Consider the following 19,856-nt stretch of genomic DNA (forward strand, 5'->3'; position numbering starts at 1 on the left):
GCTGGAGCAGGAGATTGCTGATCTCCAGAGGAGAGACACAGAGCTGGATCAATATCCACACACACACAGAATCTTTTTCATTTCACGGTAAAACCACAGGTTGCCTGAGGCATTTTCTCTGGTTCCGTGCAAAACATGCATGGTATGTTTGGAAATTTGTTATGCACGTTATAAATACAGCAAAATAATCTAAATGTTCATACTTTATTTTTTTGAATGTTTTTCTCAATATAAACTTTTCAGATTCTCTCTGCTTCTTCTGAATCTGAGGAGTCATCCAGTATGACTGTTAGTCATATTCAATTTGATGGCCTAAGGAAATCTCTCTCTGATCTAAAACAACATTTTGAAGATTTTTGTCAGGAGATCAGTAAAATCAGAGACTCCATCCTGCTTTAAATCATTAAAGTAATTTTCACTCTCAAAAGTTGAGAGTTAAATGTTTTGTCCTCTAAACTGGAAAAAAAACATTACATGATATTTGTTAAAAACAAAAATATATAAAAAAATTTTTTTTTAATTATTATTATTATAATTATCAAGGTAAAACCACAGGTTGCCTGAGGCATTTTCTCTGGTTCCGTGCAAAACATGCATGGTATGTTTGGAAATTTGTTATGCACGTTATAAATACAGCAAAACAATCTAAATGTTCATACTTAATTTTTTTGAATGTTTTTCTCAATATAAACTTTTCAGATTCTCTCTGCTTCTTCTGAATCTGAGGAGTCATCCAGTATGACTGTTAGTCATATTCAATTTGATGGCCTAAGGAAATCTCTCTCTGATCTAAAACAACATTTTGAAGATTTTTGTCAGGAGATCAGTAAAATCAGAGACTCCATCCTGCTTTAAATCATTAAAGTAATTTTCACTCTCAAAAGTTGAGAGTTAAATGTTTTGTCCTCTAAACTGGAAAAAAAACATTACATGATATTTGTTAAAAACAAAAATATATATAAAATTTTTTTTTTTAAATTATTATTATTATAATTATCATTATTTTAAGTTTTGTTTTCTTTCTGTTGACCTTAATTGTTTGGAAGAATTCAGGAGAATCTCAACTGAGCAATAAAACAAGACAATCCTAATAAAGTAAAATTATTATTTTTTTATTCTAAAATGTTCCCATGTTTGCTGCTTGATTATTTAAACTTGCCAGACATTATTAGGCATAAACATTGTTCTCACAAATTTGAATAAGGAAAATCTATCTGTAATGAACGAAACACGGTAGCCTATACAATGTAAGGTATAAATGATGCTTTCTCATAGGGATTTCCTTACCAAAATGAGTTCATGAAATTGTAGTGTAATTTTGATTAAATAAAAATTAATTAAAATGTAGTAACACAAATATCACTAAATATTTAAAAACAAAAATATATAAAAAAATTTTTTTTTAATTATTATTATTATAATTATCATTATTTTAAGTTTTGTTTTCTTTCTGTTGACCTTAATTGTTTGGAAGAATTCAGGAGAATCTCAACTGAGCAATAAAACAAGACAATCCTAATAAAGTAAAATTATTATTTTTTTATTCTAAAATGTTCCCATGTTTGCTGCTTGATTATTTAAACTTGCCAGACATTATTAGGCATAAACATTGTTCTCACAAATTTGAATAAGGAAAATCTATCTGTAATGAACGAAACACGGTAGCCTATACAATGTAAGGTATAAATGATGCTTTCTCATAGGGATTTCCTTACCAAAATGAGTTCATGAAATTGTAGTGTAATTTTGATTAAATAAAAATTAATTAAAATGTAGTAACACAAATATCACTAAATATTTCACAAGTGAAAGCGCAAGATATGAAATCAAGTAACTATTTATATTCATCTGACAAAAAAAGATGCTATTACAAAATGAATGTGGAGCTTCCTGTAGTACTCCTAATATCCAATAGGGGGCAGAAGAGTTCTCAATAACGATGCTACGTCAACTCAACTTGGAATGGCCGAAATTACGACATGACGTGCACGTATTGTTTATATCTAGCGTGAAAAAAATGGCCTCTACATGGGAAATACATTTAACGGTGGTTTATTTAAGCGTCTTGTGTGTCCTGGCCAATGCACAATCGAAACAAATAACCACGGTGGGTGACATTTCATATATTTTGAGGTAGTTTAATGTCTTTCTGATGCATTCACGTGTAGCAGTACAGAGGCTTATCAGATAGCATAGATATCTGCCAATTTAATAGAGATTTGGTTTTTAAAGATGCTTCCATCATGGTTTGACACATTTAAGGAAATCGTCGCTTTAACATTCGCGGTTAGTTTACTAAAAGCAGTGTCCATCAGCTTTGAAAGCTTCAGCACATGATCCTGTACGCGTTTGTCATTGTGTAACTCGTGTGGTTTGTTTTGACAGGAAACAGTCGTGTTAAATGTGACAGCGGTTAGTGAAACTAACCAGACTAAGTACAGTGTACAGGTAAGACGATCACTCGTGGAATAATTACACGAGTATTTTTTGGGGAATAGTGCATCACATCCGTATTCTGTTTTGTGGGGGAGTGATAATTGAAAATGATTTCTCATCCCTTCTTTCAGATCAATTTAAATCTAGGTCTTTTGGACAATGAAGCATTCATTAATGGAGCTCCTCTCAAGCCTTCAGGAGTCACAAGGATGACATGTCCCGCTCTATTGTGTATGAATCTTTGTCTTCCTTCTTTTTTTTAATTTTTTAGATTTATTAATTAAACTTATTCCTGTGTTTAGCTTCTTGTCAAGAGAAACGGAGATGAACTAACAATGAAACATACTTACTAATCTTAGTTCATGTTAATTTTCACATTTGCTAATGCGTAATATTAAGATCAAAAGTTGTATCTGTGAGTCCAAACAGATCATAAAAACATCACAATAATCCGCAAGTAATCCACACTCCAGTCCACCAGTTTGTTGTTTATCAGCTTGTGATAATTCATCAAGACATACTTTTTAAGTTCAAACCATTGCTTCCAGCTAAAATATGAATCCTGTATCCATAATATTGCTTTCTTTTCTTGATGGACTGGAGTTGTGTGAATTATTGTGATGTTTTTATCAACTGTTTGAACTCTGACGCCATTGGTGAGCAAATTATGTAATGTTAAATTTCTACAAAACTGTTCTGATGAAGAAACAAGCTATATCTGGGATGGCTTGAGGTTGAGAAAATTTAAAGGGGTCATATGATGCTGCTAAAAAGAACATTATTTTGTGTATTTGGTGTAATGAAATGTGTTTATGTGGTTTGACGAAGCGGATATCGTCCTCTTTTGGAAGGCCAAATAAAGTAGTTTCAATGTTACATTTTTCTTTGTGTTTGCAGTGGATGGTTCTAATGTGAGCTCTAGTAATCTGACGGATGGGTTGGTCAGCAGTGAGCTGAGGCTGATGGTGAATCAGTCATATGTTCAGAGTGATGCTGGAGAGCAGCTTCTGTTACTCGTCCTGAGTCAAGAGATAATCCAGCTGGCGGATGAAAAGGTTTTAATCGTTACCCTATAAATTATGAGTGACAACTGAATTATTTTTTTTATATCTGTTATGTCCTTTATGGAGTAATTCAGTCGTAAACATGGAATGGCAGCTTCAATGCTTTGGAAAAGATCCAAACTCTAGATAGAGGCTGTGCACGTGAATGTGATCCAGTGCTTGATGTCGTACGTTTTGTAGGTCCAGCAGCCAGACGCGTGTGAGGTGGAGATCCTGTGGAACCAGAGCTCTGAGGAGATCACACAGGTGACCAATATTTACCCTTCAACAAGAAGCAAGCTCTCGGCCATCCCACGAGAGAGTGACGTCTTGGTGACTAATGCATCCATTAGTAACACAGGTAAATTTGTGGAGTAAAATGCCTCTTGTTTGTAATCTCCCAAAAAATTATTATGATGCTTTAACTGGAAGGATTTCTATGAATATTTTTCTGTCATCACAGTTGAAGACCAAGTGCTTACCACCAGCCACTATCTACTCAAACATGCAGAGACCACTCAGGAGGAGATTGCCGCTCCGGGGAAACTCCCTGAAACTCCCTTGCGGATGGACCCTGAAACCCTGTATGAGTCTAGAGAGGAAGAGGAAAGGACTTCAGATTCCTTGCTACTTGGGCCTCCTCTAAGTGGGTCCATGTCCTCCTACAGTGTAAGTGACTATGTACTGCCACTGTTAACTCTTGGGCCATATTAAATGTTATTTTTATGTATGTGTGTGTGTATATATATATATATATATATATATATATATATATATATCCCTGTATGAGTCTAGAGAGGAAGAGGAAAGGACTTCAGATTCCTTGCTACTTGGGCCTCCTCTAAGTGGGTCCATGTCCTCCTACAGTGTAAGTGATTATGTACTGCCACTGTTAACTCTTGGGCCATATTAAATGTTATTTTTATGTATGTGTGTATATATATATATTTATGCCATGGTCTGTCTAAATACTTGATTCTGATTGGCTGGGAGGTGTTGATTAAATTCGTTTAACTGCACAGGTAGTTCCTGGTCAGTTTAATCACGTTCTATATTAATGCACTTCCTATAAACATTGGTAACCATAGTAACATACACCATGGCACAGGTAGGCTACTTCACACATGCATTTCTTTGTTGTACAAGTTGTAACTGATGAAAATAACCGTCATTTTTATCGTTCCGGTCAAATATTGCAGCACAAATATTATTAACATCTTTAATATGTGAATGCTGACAAATGACCATGGCATAAGCGGGATAATCAACAGCTAGCTGTGCATTAAACAATTTGAATGCACTCCGCTACGCGTCGGGTGGTTCTTCGCCTCCACGTCGTGCACTCAAAACGTTTAATGCACAGCTAGCTGTTGATTATCCCTTACATGTATGTATATATGTATGACAATATTAATGTTTTTACTGTATTTTTTAATCAAATATATTATAAAAAATTATAAATAAAAAAATATATATATATTACATTTTTCTGACTAGTCACGCTGGATGACTTTAATTCGTCACATGTTCTGTTTCTCAAGTGTTATGTTATTGTGTTTGGGCAGGTGGCATGTCAGTGGGTCGAAGGCCTGAGAGATAAACTGAGGCGCTTCTGGTCTGATTCTGTCCCGCTCTTCTTCTTGATCATGTGGGTGGTGGTGGTTGGTGTTGCAGGTTCAGCTGTCATCATTAAGATCCTGGATCTTCTGTTCCCATCCTGTGAACACAGGTACAACCTGCACCGACCTGTTACTGGCCTTCTCAACAGGCCCTGTATCAAATGCATGGCCATTTGGTACTGTAAACTTAAACACAGCTGGATTGGCATACAGGGTAGTATGCTGAATAACAAGTCTAAATAATAATAATACATGTTTCTTTTCTGTCTTTCTTAGGGGATTCTTTCATCTGAATCCAGAGACTCTGATGCCAGATGATGAAAAACAGAGGCTAGTAGATAACATGGATGAAGAAACTACAGAAAAAAGCATTTTGATAGAAAAGTGATGGATGTGTTCTCATCAGTTTGGTTATGTGGCTTTATTTGGTCGTCAATACCAATGATTTCAATGTAGCACTTTAAAAGAAAAAAATATTCCCCAACATTTCCTAATGAAACCGATTTCTATTTTCACATCTGCGTCTGTTTAACAGCATAATTAGCTAATTATTATTTGTATTTTTCCCTACATTGTGAGGTGGAATGGTTAAGGTGCACAAATTTAAATAAGCACAGTCCCTGAAATGTCCCTGCCTATTCCCCACTAAAGTGGATGTTTTAAGCTAATACTAGGAATTGATATTGCCTCTTGTATGGAAATGAAACTGTATCATTACTAACAACTAAAGGGTATAGCATTAAAAAATGGACAAATAATTCATTAATGTAAAGAACCATCAAAAATTATTTTCAACTGTCCATTTTAAATGGTTTATTATTTCTCATTGGGGGTCTTTTTTAAATAGTTTCATACAGACCATGTTGCTTAATGTTGTTTAACGTTAATATTCATGTTGCTTCAGCTATTGCCTGTTACGCTAAGCATGTATGCCAGCAATACATTTCAACTTTGACCTGCTTTAGATGACTGAAATGAAGACTTGTATACTTTGGCCTGAGCAATCTGTCAACGTATTCCTCATTACAATATTTAATTCATTTCAAGCAATGTACTTCAACGTTTTAAACCCTTCAACAGGGTGCTTACAATTCATTGTTGCCCTGCCATTGTCTGTTAATGAAATCAGTAGTTTTCTGTCATTCGGATGCATGTTATGACTTGTTTTTCTTCACAGTTTGTTACATGAGTAAATCCTGCACAAATGAGTTTGTCTTAGTGAGTCTTTTTCAAATTAAAAAAAATATTTATTCAACAACATATATAATTTTACAAATTGATCACGGCAATGGAATGTCACTAATGAAAAGAAACCAGTAACCGGTTCTATCGTGTTTATAAAAGTCAAGTGCTAGACACACCTTTAAGATACTCATGGTTTTATCACTATTAAGACAATTGTCCAATGCTGGAAACTTTGGCCTTTAGATCAACCACAGTGGCACAAGTGCAGTAAACCAATTAGCTTGCATAGCTTTTCACCTCAAGTAGCATTTGGAGACAACAGAGAAGAGGATTTGCTGGTCTTTGGTCATTGGCAGTGATTTTACAAGACAAAACAAGCAGCCCATTCCTATGTCCACAACCTCTGCAATTGTCAGTACACACTACAGTAAGGCAACACATGGGGCTGTTATAAGGGCACCAAAACTAGTTTTTCAGACTCCAGCATGCTGAATTTACCGGATAATTAGTGCATCCTTCATCCTTACAAATTCGTTTTAAGGAGAAAACTTAACCTGTATCCAGCTTCTGAAGATGTAAAACCAATTCTACTACTATTAAATATTAAACGATTACTATGAATCTGTACTCTCATACACACCTCATGTAAGGCAAGACTTGTCACCCTTTGAATTCAGTTTGGTTCAGGGTGGAAATGCTCTTGAGATTTAGTGAATCTGACACTCAGTCTTTCAAAGTGCTAACGACGACTGTAAGGAATCAAGGTTCTTTGGGATCATCAACAGGAGCCAAACTCTGCTATCCACTTGTCATATTTTTCTAGGTCAGCAGCAGATACAGACTTGGACACTTTCGTCAGTGCCGTCTCAAAGTCCTCCATTGTGGTGGGCATGTGCATCTCATCTTTTGACAAGTTTCGTATCTCCTCAGGGCTCAAACCCTCAATCCGCCTTCGCATTGCCATTAGGGATGCATCTCTGCAATTATTCAAAAACAACAAATCACTTCTAGAATTGTGGCACTTTAAACACTGAAAATTATTTCAGGTTCCACACAAAGGGCTGCACCTGCAAACGTTGGTGATGTCAGCACCAGAGTATCCCTCCATCTGCTCAGCGATCTTGTCCATGTTGACATCATTGGCCAGCTCCAACTCCTTCAGACTGATCTTGAGTAACTCCACTCTTCCTTTAGCTACAGTAATACAAATTATGATTTTAAATACTTCCATTATGTTTATATATCTTGAGCTGGGGTGTATTAAAGGTGGGGTAAGCGATTTCTGGTAGCCAATGTTGACATTTGATATCACCAAAACAAACACGCCCCAACCCCAAAAGGGTATCGCCCCTATTTTGATAGCTCCGCCCCACACATACGTACGCAACCCAGGTAACGATTAGTTCTGTGAAACAAAGCAAAAACAATGTTACGCCGTGTCTACACCGGACGCAAGTGGCGTGGCACGACAAAATACTATAGAAGTCATTATAATCAGTGATACTGTCTACACCAGGGGTGTCAAACTCATTTAAGGTTCTGAGAAAATGTCCCCTTGTGCGGGCTGAATTACCTTTTGTTAAACCCTAGTTTGCTCACAATTACATTAATATTAACCATACAAATTACAATATAATTAAAAAAAAAAAATCTAGGACAACTTTTTTTTTTAAATATGATGCTTGGTTATTTTAGGGGTGTGCAATATTGACAAAATGTCTGATTTTTTTTGATAGTGATAATTACCATATTTTGCAGAGTGTATTTTTGAGATAGCACCTTGATTGGTTTAAGCCTGTAATGGATAAATAAATGACACTAAAGCTGCCAGTAGGTGGCAGCAAGTCTCCGTCTTAATGAGTGATCCATTGACTCATTCATTCAAAACAGCTGATTCGTTTAGAAACTAAGCTAGTGATTGTCTTTATGAATGGGCCACTGAATCATTGACTCAAATAATGTGTTCAAAAACACAGATTAATTCAGTAACAAAATACACAGTGCTGCCTCGGAGACAAACAATTGGTCTTACTTCGGCTTTGTTAACTTTTTCTTGCCAAAACAGAGATAAACAGACAGCATTGTGACTAATATAACACACTTAATACTAGCATCGTGTTTGTTGAGCTGTTATATAAAATCAATTCATATGCGATCGCGCTGACATTCGGGATCTAGGACAACTTTTTTTTTAAAATATGATGCTTGGTTATTTTAGGGGTGTGCAATATTGACAAAATGTCTGATTTTTTTTTGATAGTGATAATTACCATATTTTGCAGAGTGTATTTTTGAGATAGCACCTTGATTGGTTTAAGCCTGTAATGGATAAATAAATGACACTAAAGCTGCCAGTAGGTGGCAGCAAGTCTCCGTCTTAATGAGTGATCCATTGACTCATTCATTCAAAACAGCTGATTCGTTTAGAAACTAAGCTAGTGATTGTCTTTATGAATGGGCCACTGAATCATTGACTCAAATAATGTGTTCAAAAACACAGATTAATTCAGTAACAAAATACACAGTGCTGCCTCGGAGACAAACAATTGGTCTTACTTCGGCTTTGTTAACTTTTTCTTGCCAAAACAGAGATAAACAGACAGCATTGTGACTAATATAACACACTTAATACTAGCATCGTGTTTGTTGAGCTGTTATATAAAATCAATTCATATGCGATCGCGCTGACATTCGGGAAAGCAACACTCTTGATATAGTTAGACATTACTTAACTATCACAACATAAATATTAAAAACTAAATTTCTTACAGGGCATTTTATTTTTGCCCCCGTAAATTGAATTATACTGTAAACTGATAGCCTTCATCCGGCTCTGAAAAACTCTCATGATGTGTTTGTTTGTTTTTTTGCAAAGTTACAAAATGTCAGCTCGCACATCATTAAAACAACAGTTAGGATATTAGTACACAATAAATATCGCACACTCCTCGCTCATTTACTGTCTCCATGCGAAGCTGTCCAGTGCGTCACAGTGTCGTTTAATATTGCACACATTTACCACAGCCACGAGTTGTGATTAAACATACCTGTCGGCGTTGAGATTACTTTCTTTCCATTTCTCCTTAAATAGCCTGTCCGCCCTTCCAGGTAAAATTTCTTCTTTTGGACATGTTTAAAATCACCAGAAAATTGCCCCACAAGCATCAGTTACAACGCAGCTATCATCATATTATCCTCGTGCTGCTCGAGATTCTGGTGCCGCTTTAAAACGCGCATGTTAGGTGTCCCGAATCCCGAGGCGTAATATCAACGTAAATAAATTAGCCATTTGTTCCGCTTTAAATTCAAAGTAAAATATTGTAGCGAATACACTTTAATTTTCAAAATTATGTTTTATTTATTATTTTGTAATAATGTTTAAATCATCCTGCGGGCCGGATTGGACACCTCTGTGGGCCGTATGTTTGACACCCCTGGTCTACACCACAGATACATATACATATATATATATATACACATATCTATGGTCTACACTGGATGCGGCGTGGCACGACACGACAAATCCCCGACAGAAAACTGCTGTTGCGCTCCATTTATGACGTATTGACACAAATTTCAAATGATTTTCAAGTTTGTTTTGCTACTTGGCCCGAATCAGTTTTCTAAGTGTCTTTGAAAAATCGCTTACCCCACCTTTAAGCTGATGGCGCTTAATACAGTATGATGGGTGATGGATTCTGGGTAATTCTGAATACCAGAGGGCAGTGGGATGTAAATTCTCTTCTCTAGTCTGCGTCTCAGAGCTTCATCGATGTCCCATGGGAAGTTGGTGGCTGCCAGAACCATGACCATTTTTGAAGGGTCATTTTCAGACGTCCCACCAACACCTGGAAAATACAAAAGATGTGACTTAGTGATTTTTTTCAGAGCAGCTTGACATTAATGAACAGGAAAATCATTTTAATGTTGTAAAATTCATCAAACTGTGAAAAAAAAAAATCAGGAGTAAAGCAACTCTACAGAAGATTAAACAGCTCAATTGAGTTCAAAGTTAATCAATTATGAAATTTTCAAATAAGCAGCTCTACAGAAGGCAATAGTATTTATTCAGCTTAAATCAGTTTGATGTGGATTCAATTCAGTTCAAAAACAGTGTCAAAGTTGCAAAGTTAGTTTCATTATCCAGCTCAATTCAAATTTTCTTCTCATCCGATAGTGTCTGTGCAGTTAAATTGATAATGTTACTGAACATTAATAATGTTTAAAGCCATAGCTACAGTTTGTATGAAGCAGTACCATCCATCTGGATGAGCAGTTCAGCTTTGACACGTCTGCTGGCTTCATGTTCTTCAGAGTTTCCTCTACGGCTACATATGGAGTCTATCTCATCAATGAAGATGGTGGTGGGGGCATAAAAGCGTGCCTGTATAAACATGCAAACACACATAAATGCATGTATGGTAATAAAACAAAAAAATTTGGCTACCATTTTCCATGTATTACCATTTCAAACAGCAGCCGCACAAGTTTTTCAGACTCTCCTCTGTATTTGGAGGTGAGGGTGGAGGAGGACACGTTAAAGAAGGTGGTTCGGCACTCAGTGGCGACAGCTTTGGCCAGCAAAGTCTTTCCTGTGCCTGGCGGCCCCACCATCAACACTCCCTAAAATCATATGCGAGTTGAGTTATTGTGTAAATGAGAAATATAATACATAATGCAGTAAAGATCACTCTGAAAGTGGATGGTAACACAATGAAAGTATGTTACATTGCAGTTAATTAATACAGTCCCAAAGAACAATTACAATACCCTGTAAAAGTTTTTTTAAAGAAATGAATACATTTAGCAAAGACACATTAAATTGATCAAAAGTGATAGTAAAGACATTTCTAATGTTAAAAAAGAGGTCTATTTCAGAGAAATGCTGTTCTTCTAAATGTCAGTTTATCAAAGAATCCTGAGAACGTCATCAAAAAAAAAACATCTGAAAAAAATGTATCATGGTTTCTTTCTTTGCCATTACTGACAAATTACATTTTACAATTTATATAAAAAGATTGTTACTTTAAATTGTAACACAATATTGCTGTTTTTACTGTATTTCTGATTAAATAAAAGAAGCCTTGGAGAGCATTTGCATGCAAGGAATTTTATTTATCTGAAAGATTTGGGATGGGGCTTTTTAAAATCCATAAAAGCATATGTGATTTTCTCTTGTTTATACCTTCCATGGGCGCCTTATGCCTTTAAAGAACTCAGGCATCCACATGGGCAGAACCACGGCTTCCTTCAAAAGCTTCTTGGCCTCCACAAGGTCAGCAATGTCATCCCTATATTAAAAATTATGCATTTTTATTATGCACATATTAAAAAGCGGATATTTGAAAAAATAAATGAGAAATGAAAGCACTTCTGGAGGAAAGTGAGATGACAGCAGATGAACCCACCATGTGACATTGGGGTTTTGGGAGATGATGTCTCTCTCCAGAGTTTCAATCAGATCTTTGTCCTCTCCTCCTCTGTCAAACCTCTTCACCTCCGTCTCCACACCCTCTGCTTTGTTCTGCAGAGGGAAGAGTGTTTTGTCAAATCTTTCTAAAAATTATTTCTTAGCCAAAAGGTTCTAACAGGCTTTCCAGCTAAATTAGAGACTGTTGCAAATGTCTTTGCAAAAATAGTACAAATCAAACTTCAGATTGAGAAGACTTCAACCAAAATGACCTGCAAATACAGCAAGTTCTGTTATTTCAATCTTTGGACAAAAACCAATGTGCTTATAGTCAAGTGTACAAAGGAAACACTTGCATGATTTTCCTTAACTCTTTCAGAACTATTTGCTTTGATGTAAGAAACCAGTATCACAGGTTTATAATGTTAATACAGTGAAATGCATCTGATCCTTTGAGTAAATATTGTGACAGCAAGCACTTTATGACACAATAGGCCTTGTTCAAACAGCAGACAGAAATAGGAAATGGATCCACAACCACATGTTCTTACCTTATCATCTTTTGGCTTCTTTTCTTTGCCTTTCTGAGGTTTTCCCTTGTCACCGTTGGCAACACGAGGTGAGGGTCGTGGTTGGTTGCGGGGGCCAGCGCTCAATCGGTTCCCGTGGCCTTTGCTTTCTTTATGCGGGCCGGAGGTTTTCCGCACTACACATGGAGACGGCCTGTTCACCAACACAGACACATACATGTACAGTATACTACATACAATACAGTGTGACTGTGTTGACTCTGAAGGGGGCCTTTAACCATTTGATACATTTTTTTTTTTTTAAATATGATTTTTATTACAGTTTTTACAAAATCCAAAACAACCAATAACAATAACTCAGAACAAACAAGAGAAAAATAAAATAAATAAATAAATAAATAAAAACAAATAAAAAGAGACAGAGAAAAACAAAGCCTTCATTTAACAACAATCTGTGCGGTATATAAAATGAAAAGCAAAAAATTAGAGAAATTAAGAATAGCGACATACAAAAAATCTTATCCTACAATCTATAAAACAATTTTATTTTAATTTTGCTGAATGGAATGAACTGCCCTTAATTAACATAGCTGTAATTGCTCATTCAAGTGTTACTTTATAATCAGATTATGGTTTATATAACAGGCTCAAAATACCTTTATTAGCCGCAAGGGAGGAATGAAAGAGTATGAGGGGCTGAGAGACGGTAGGACGCCATTCAGATCTTAATCTAATTCACATGACAGGAGTGCTGATGGGGGCTTTAAAACTCAACAACAATTACTAAAGACAGGATTCCCACACAGTGAGGCCAATGCATTTCCAGAACTTTCCAGTTGTTTAAAATACTGGATAAGGTTTCTTAAAACTATTTTAATTCTTATAAAAAAAGGAGATTTTCATACAAGTGAAAACTGTAACAAGTAAAAATTAAATCTACTAATATATATATATATATATACATACATACATACATACAGTGTGTGTATATTTATTAGGCCTGGGTTTTGACACAAATTTCCCGATTCGATTCAATATCGATTATTTTGGATATATATCAGGTACAATACATGCCAAACTTTCTCAAGGAAAAAAACAAAACAACTAATGCTGTAAAATATACATGAGAGTCAGTTGGTACAACATTACTATAATATTGAAGGTTAAGTTTAAGTTTTTACAATAATAAAGTTAGTTACATATTCATATTTCTACTTCAATTCGTTCTTTTGAAACATAAACATTTAAATGGTGGCTGTCATAAAAACTTTATGGATTTATTCAAACATAAATTAAACATTGAAGAACAGTAAAAAAATATAATGAATATGTTATATGGTGCATATATTAAGCAAAATGCCCCTCTCTACAGTTTATTTTTCTAGCTGATTAATGAGTTTATGGTTACCGAAAATGTTTTTTTTTCTGAGGTAAATGTGACGTTACGTGACATTGTTTACAAGCCGTTATATTGGCGTTTTTGCATGGCTGAAACACTGATTGAGCGATTACATGAGACAGGATACGGACTGTAAAGTTGTACTCTTTCTTTTAACTTACCTTCGGTTGTTTAGTCATGAGTATTTTGTGCTGAAACTGGTATTAATGTGGAGGAAATGATTAGTTCACGTGTGCTACAGCGATCTGTCACTCCACATTAAACAGCGCCAAAACTGCATTTATTGTTTGAATACTGCAATACAATGGACAGAATTTGAAATCTGAGACTTTGTTTCATATTAAAAGTACCAAAGCACAATGCTTATTGCGATTTAATGGATGGGAGGTGCCCTTCAATGTTCCGTCCATTAACTGAAAACTAAGGTAGAATAATCGATGCTTGGGATTTAAGAATCGATATCATTCCGTTAAAATGAGAATCGATTAATATCGAGATATCAATATTTTTTACCCAGCCCTAATATATATTTACTATTTATTACTTTAAAAATGTTACTTTCCCCCCCAAAAAAACACATCCTGAATGATATCTAACTAATTAAATGAGCATAACTATACATTCAGTATGGAATTTTCCATGATATTTCCAAATTTTTTTTTAATGTTATTATTAATGTCCAATTTTTTAGGAAATAAAAATGGTAAAAGCACTCATGTTTCTAAGTTTTCCATGATCTTCTAAGATTTCCATGACATAACGATAGGAAATGAAGTGAAAAGTTTCAACCAGTTTTGTCTTCATTACACAAAATCCATCAAGTGCCTGATGATGAAGACCTAACTGGTCGAAAATCTGAAAAGTCTGATGACTTGCAACACAAAACACCATGTTATATAGTCTACGAAACACGCTGCCCTATGCAGATTTCTTACTTCAAATGAACTATACACACATGTGTAAAAGAGTTTCTATGACTCTGTGATGAATGTCAGGAGGGTTTAGAATAAAACCATGAGCATGTACCTGTGCTCCATGTGAACTGGCATAATGTCATTCTCCAGGCCAAAGCTGCTGGGTTTGGATGGGGTCGACTCCAGCTGGAAGCTCTCAAGTGTTGCCATGATCTCCCGAACTTGCTTAGTTTCCTCATCTATCTCCTGCCAAACCTGGATGAGACAACATGAACACCCAAAGGCCTGTCACAACAAGTGAATAACATTAAATAGTCTGAATCCTACTTTCAGGGAGTGTGAAGTGAGGAACTCTAACCTGCTGCCATTTCTGCTGTAGAGAGGAGTCTCTGACGGAGTAGAGGTATTTTCTGATCTGCTCCAGGACCCCCTGATAACAGACCACCGCAGAGCTGTAGTTCCCCAGCAGGGCGTATTCTCTGGCCAGCTTCACATTCTCATTGATCTCCGCCAAACTCATTCTGCAAGAGTTCAAACACAAAATACAAACAACATTTGTGAACGCAAATGGTGTCAGTTAATAACACTCATATAAACCACATAAACATGGGGGGAAATTCAACGATGCAACGACTTCCAGACAGTATCCAGAAACAGACGCACAAACGTTTCAGGGACTAACTTACCAAGAAAATATGACAGGGAGGCATTAAACATCATGAGCTTACGTCAAAACAAACATTTCAACTGTATATCATAGCAGTGTGTGTATTTATCGAGTTGAATTGTACATACCTGTGAAGTTATCAGTCTTTGAAGTGTGTAAAACTATCCTGAAAGATGTTCGTAAAGGAAAGGCTCAGCATTCAGCAGTTATTACGGATCAAAACTCATGTGTGTGCTTCTATTTGAAATAATTGAGAATCCACACAAACTCATAAGTTCACTTCAGTAGTTCTCTTCTTTGGGAAGGGCACTTAAGATTGTGAAGGCGGAAACAAAAGTTAAAACACCTCGCGGCGCTGCATGTCAACATAAAAGTCAATAGCTCGAGAATGTCTTTTCAAAATAAAAGTGGAGTATGGCGATACAAAATTCAGTTATTAAAAATGAATTAACTAAATATATAAAAAAATACACATTAATCGAAAAATATCTAATTAAAGAAAACGAATGCAATTAAATTAAAATAATGTAATAAAACAATGTTGTGAACATGTAGACAGCAACGTTGCCATTGTAAAAATGGAACATGGCACCAATAATACAAACAAAATTTGTTACATCGTTGTTAAAAGGTTGCCTACATTGAGGCAGCGTTGTGGTTGCTGGGTATAAGTCTATAAGCTACAATTTGTAGCTATTTATTTTGTAGTCATAAAACTCGGAATAGAATTAGTACTGCCAATATGAGTTCTATTTGGAGTCAGTTTTTAGAATAGCAGTTTTGGATTTAGGAGTAAAAGACCTGTGATTAACATTAGTTGATTTTTTTTTCACATTTTGTTTTACAACAAAAATTATAGTCATATAACTGAAAAGTTTAACTTGGAGCTATGACTTTAATTGCTAACAAGTTGCTAAATAAGGTCTACTACAACTGCATAAATATACATTCACATGCCTGATAAATGGAACAATTGTATTCCTAATCATGTAGAACCTAACCCTAACAACTACTGCTTCAGAATTAATGTTTGACGTGATTCACTTTTACTATTCCAGAAATGTTATCCATAGAGGTAAATTTATTTGGAATAGTCATCAAATTTGTAAAAAAGATTTTTTACTTTTTTTAAAAAAAGTCTTCATCAGCAGCTTTTCATTACAAAATTCAATCAATTCAGACCATAATGAAAACATGTCAAAAATGTTTTATTATTTCCACGGTTATCAGCAAGTTTCACATTTCATGAACCAAGATGAGGAAGACGACAGGAGACCATAGACGTATACCAGGTTACTGTTGCATTTGTAATGTGTACATGATGAAACCGTTTGTTTTTTGACAAAGAATGCACAGACCGAGCAGAAAAATATGTGTAAAATGTAACTGAATCAAAATACTTCAAAATGAAATGTTTTACTAGATATGTCTAGTAAGAGATGCAGCGATTGCCTATGAGGTTAAATCATCTGTAGGATACAGAACAGTGATTGAAATCACAGACAATTTAGAAGATCTTTCAAAAGTTTTCTTCACTTGCAGAAATTGTGCTCCTGATTGTAAAGAAGAAATAGCCAGTGATTCAGTAGTCAGAATCCTTTTTCAGTACCAAAGTTTTCATTGAGAACTGTCTAGATGGGAATGTGGGTTTTTGTAAAGGCACATAGTTTTTCTGGGTAATCATGAATGGGTCTGAATGTGATTACTGACATGCAGTTGGACTTTTGTTTTTTCGCATATGATATTATCAAACATTGGCAGTGCCATTCATACTAAATTTGTCACATTCACATTTACAAACTGGATGCATACAGGACAAGAAAGGGGGTGGGAAATACTATCGGGGTGGAGGTATCTTCAGCCAACATTCAGTCAGTTCAACTGAAGTTTTTCCACACATGGGCATCACATTTCCTTGCAGTTAAAGAAAAAAAAAAGAAGATGTGCAAAGTTGATTGATGGTAACAACAATGGCAAAAAAACTTCTGGTGACTGTGGTGATGAAAAGGATAAACCACTTCAATCAAACTACAAATTCAGTAAAATAAAATTAAGAAAAAGGCACATGTACAGCAGCCTGTCTAATGTGTGTGTGTGCGCGCTGATGTTTGGGACGACTAGCAGCAGTGGAACTTCAGTTTTACAGTTGTGTCTTCTGGCCCCTCTTAATTTGCTTCCATGTGGTCCATTACTGGTCTGTGGCGGTGACAAGCTCAAACCACTGTCTCAAAGCATCACTCAGTGTCTCTGGGAGGGCGTTCACATTTCGCAAGATAATGTAGAAGGGGAAGGGGAATTCCTCCATGTAGGACCGAATCTCCGGCAGCTCACCCGGCCCTTTAAATATAGGTACTTTGATATCCAATATGGAATCCTATCATGGAGAGATTCATGTATTAATATACATTAAAATTTAAAATGCATATTTATTTCTTGATTTTAATTACATAAGTAATTTCATAATAAATATTAAAATTTTAAGATAAATGTTGTTAATATTTTATTAATGCTAAACAATTTTACTAATGCTAAACTATCTTAAGTAAAAAAAAAAAAAAAAAAAAATAAGTATGGGGATCACTTGTATCTTCAAAGTTTTGCATAGATTTAGATGATGTCAAAACATAAATAGCAAATTCATTTTTTTTTTAGTTTAGCTAAACCTGCATTGTGAAAACAAAATCCTGTTGAACCAATCGGATTCCTCACCCTGGAGTTTGGGTTATCCAGCACTACAAATATGACAAAGATGTTTGCACTGCGAGCAGCCTGAACAGCAGCTGCGACTCTCTCTTTCCCCTCCAAGAACAAACCGCGACCATCAGATACTATTAGCAGTAACTGAGACGTTTCTGTTAAGAGAAAGAGAGGGAAAAAACTAATCAAAGAAATGCATTAGAACAGAAAGAAAACGAGACTCATAACTAAGAGCTGCTTTGTTTACATCAATGTGATCAATTATTTTACCGGTGTTCGTAGAGCCAGGGGTCTGCTGTTTGGCTGCCATGAACATATTTGATGAAGTCTCTAAAAACTGAAAGAAAAAAAAGATTCCAAATTATTTTAATTGGCTGTGGAGTCACCACATTTCATATTAGTTTTAAAATATTACAAGATAATATAAATAAATGTAACACATAAAACATAAAAATTAACTGAATTAACACAAAATCAAGACAATCAAGAAAGTCCAGAGATATTTACTTGAGCTATTCTGGTCTTTTTCTGCTGGAACTGACAGAGCCGCAGTATTTTTGCTCCTGTTTGGTCATTGAACTGCTGGTGGAAGGGATGGAGCAGCTGGACACTCTCTCCAAAACTACAGAAAATGAATTAAAAGAGAGATAAATTAGTGTGTGTATGCATGCATTAATTAATTTATTAAAGCAAAAATAGAAAAACAGAATCTCTGCACCAGTATTTCTGTGCTCAGCCAAAAGAGTAAAAAAAAAATAACCTCACCTGCACACAGCCACCTGACCCACTTCCAAAAGTGTGAGAGCGTTCACTATGACAGAAACCGACTCAAATGCCAGCTACAGGGACAGACACAATATCAAATACAATATTTATTAAAATAAATGAGGTAAAACATCTTTCCATTTTAAAGGGGTCATATGATGCGATTTCAAGTTTTCCTTTCTCTTTGGAGTGTTACAAGCTGATTGTGCATAGATAAGATCCCTGAAGTTGCAAAGACTAAAACTAATCAAAGAAATGCATTAAAACAGAAAGAAAACGAGACTCATAACTAAGAGCTGCTTTGTTTACATCAATGTGATCAATTATTTTACCGGTGTTCGTAGAGCCAGGGGTCTGCTGTTTGGCTGCCATGAACATATTTGATGAAGTCTCTAAAAACTGAAAGAAAAAAAAGATTCCAAATTATTTTAATTGGCTGTGGGATAAAATCTGAGTCACCACATTTCATATTAGTTTTAAAATATTACAAGATAATATAAATAAATGTAACACATAAAACATAAAAATTAACTGAATTAACACAAAATCAAGACAATCAAGAAAGTCCAGAGATATTTACTTGAGCTATTCTGGTCTTTTTCTGCTGGAACTGACAGAGCCGCAGTATTTTTGCTCCTGTTTGGTCATTGAACTGCTGGTGGAAGGGATGGAGCAGCTGGACACTCTCTCCAAAACTACAGAAAATGAATTAAAAGAGAGATAAATTAGTGTGTGTATGCATGCATTAATTAATTTATTAAAGCAAAAATAGAAAAACAGAATCTCTGCACCAGTATTTCTGTGCTCAGCCAAAAGAGTAAAAAAAAAATAACCTCACCTGCACACAGCCACCTGACCCACTTCCAAAAGTGTGAGAGCGTTCACTATGACAGAAACCGACTCAAATGCCAGCTACAGGGACAGACACAATATCAAATACAATATTTATTAAAATAAATGAGGTAAAACATCTTTCCATTTTAAAGGGGTCATATGATGCGATTTCAAGTTTTCCTTTCTCTTTGGAGTGTTACAAGCTGATTGTGCATAGATAAGATCCCTGAAGTTGCAAAGACTAAAGTCTCAAAACCAAAGAGATATTCTTTATCAAAGTTAAGACTCTGCCATGCCCCCCTAAAACGGCTCGTTCTAACACGCCCCCACATATCTACCTCACTATGTGGAAATATT

The 19,856-nt window shown here is 35.5% G+C and overlaps 3 protein-coding genes across 5 annotated transcripts in view; 1 reads left to right on the plus strand and 2 right to left on the minus strand.

The window, feature by feature from the left end:
• Positions 1-1,957: 1,957 nt before the first annotated feature.
• On the plus strand, positions 1,958-6,304 carry LOC107597456 (glycoprotein integral membrane protein 1-like). 2 transcript variants are annotated; one of them, XM_016288521.1, is made up of 9 exons: positions 1,958-2,107; positions 2,386-2,448; positions 2,568-2,667; positions 3,334-3,491; positions 3,681-3,840; positions 3,943-4,098; positions 4,298-4,347; positions 5,045-5,208; positions 5,375-6,304. In XM_016288521.1, exons 1-9 carry the CDS (start codon positions 2,018-2,020, stop codon positions 5,484-5,486), a joined length of 1,053 nt encoding a protein of 350 aa, XP_016144007.1. In that variant the 5' UTR covers positions 1,958-2,017; the 3' UTR covers positions 5,487-6,304. The 2 variants fall into 2 exon arrangements, with proteins under 2 accessions (XP_016144007.1, XP_016144008.1); XM_016288522.1 differs by lacking the exon at positions 4,298-4,347 and having other exon boundaries at positions 3,943-4,148.
• Positions 5,519-15,518, minus strand: katna1 (katanin p60 (ATPase containing) subunit A 1). Of its 2 annotated transcripts, none has more exons than XM_016288519.1 (11): positions 15,332-15,518; positions 14,895-15,057; positions 14,649-14,791; positions 12,245-12,416; positions 11,692-11,807; positions 11,469-11,574; positions 10,748-10,906; positions 10,541-10,667; positions 10,000-10,131; positions 7,351-7,477; positions 5,519-7,260 (listed from the first exon to the last, which is right to left on the minus strand). In XM_016288519.1, exons 2-11 carry the CDS (start codon positions 15,054-15,056, stop codon positions 7,062-7,064), a joined length of 1,443 nt encoding a protein of 480 aa, XP_016144005.1. In that variant the 5' UTR covers position 15,057; positions 15,332-15,518; the 3' UTR covers positions 5,519-7,061. The 2 variants fall into 2 exon arrangements, with proteins under 2 accessions (XP_016144005.1, XP_016144006.1); XM_016288520.1 differs by having other exon boundaries at positions 14,895-15,060.
• An 877-nt stretch (positions 15,519-16,395) lies between these two features.
• Positions 16,396-19,856, minus strand: part of LOC107597457 (midasin-like) — a 59,005-nt gene continuing 55,544 nt past the window's right edge. The window contains exons 97-101 of the mRNA XM_016288523.1: positions 19,504-19,577; positions 19,246-19,360; positions 18,998-19,064; positions 17,913-18,055; positions 16,396-17,577 (exon numbers count right to left, since the gene is read on the minus strand). Coding sequence (XP_016144009.1) covers positions 17,392-17,577; positions 17,913-18,055; positions 18,998-19,064; positions 19,246-19,360; positions 19,504-19,577 — 585 coding nt within the window. The 3' untranslated portion in view covers positions 16,396-17,391. The remainder of the gene's footprint in view (positions 17,578-17,912; positions 18,056-18,997; positions 19,065-19,245; positions 19,361-19,503; positions 19,578-19,856) is intronic.

Source organism: Sinocyclocheilus grahami, unplaced genomic scaffold (genome assembly GCF_001515645.1).
Source record: "Sinocyclocheilus grahami isolate Dianchi unplaced genomic scaffold, SAMN03320097.WGS_v1.1 scaffold232.1, whole genome shotgun sequence".
Classification (NCBI taxonomy): Eukaryota; Metazoa; Chordata; class Actinopteri; order Cypriniformes; family Cyprinidae; genus Sinocyclocheilus; species Sinocyclocheilus grahami.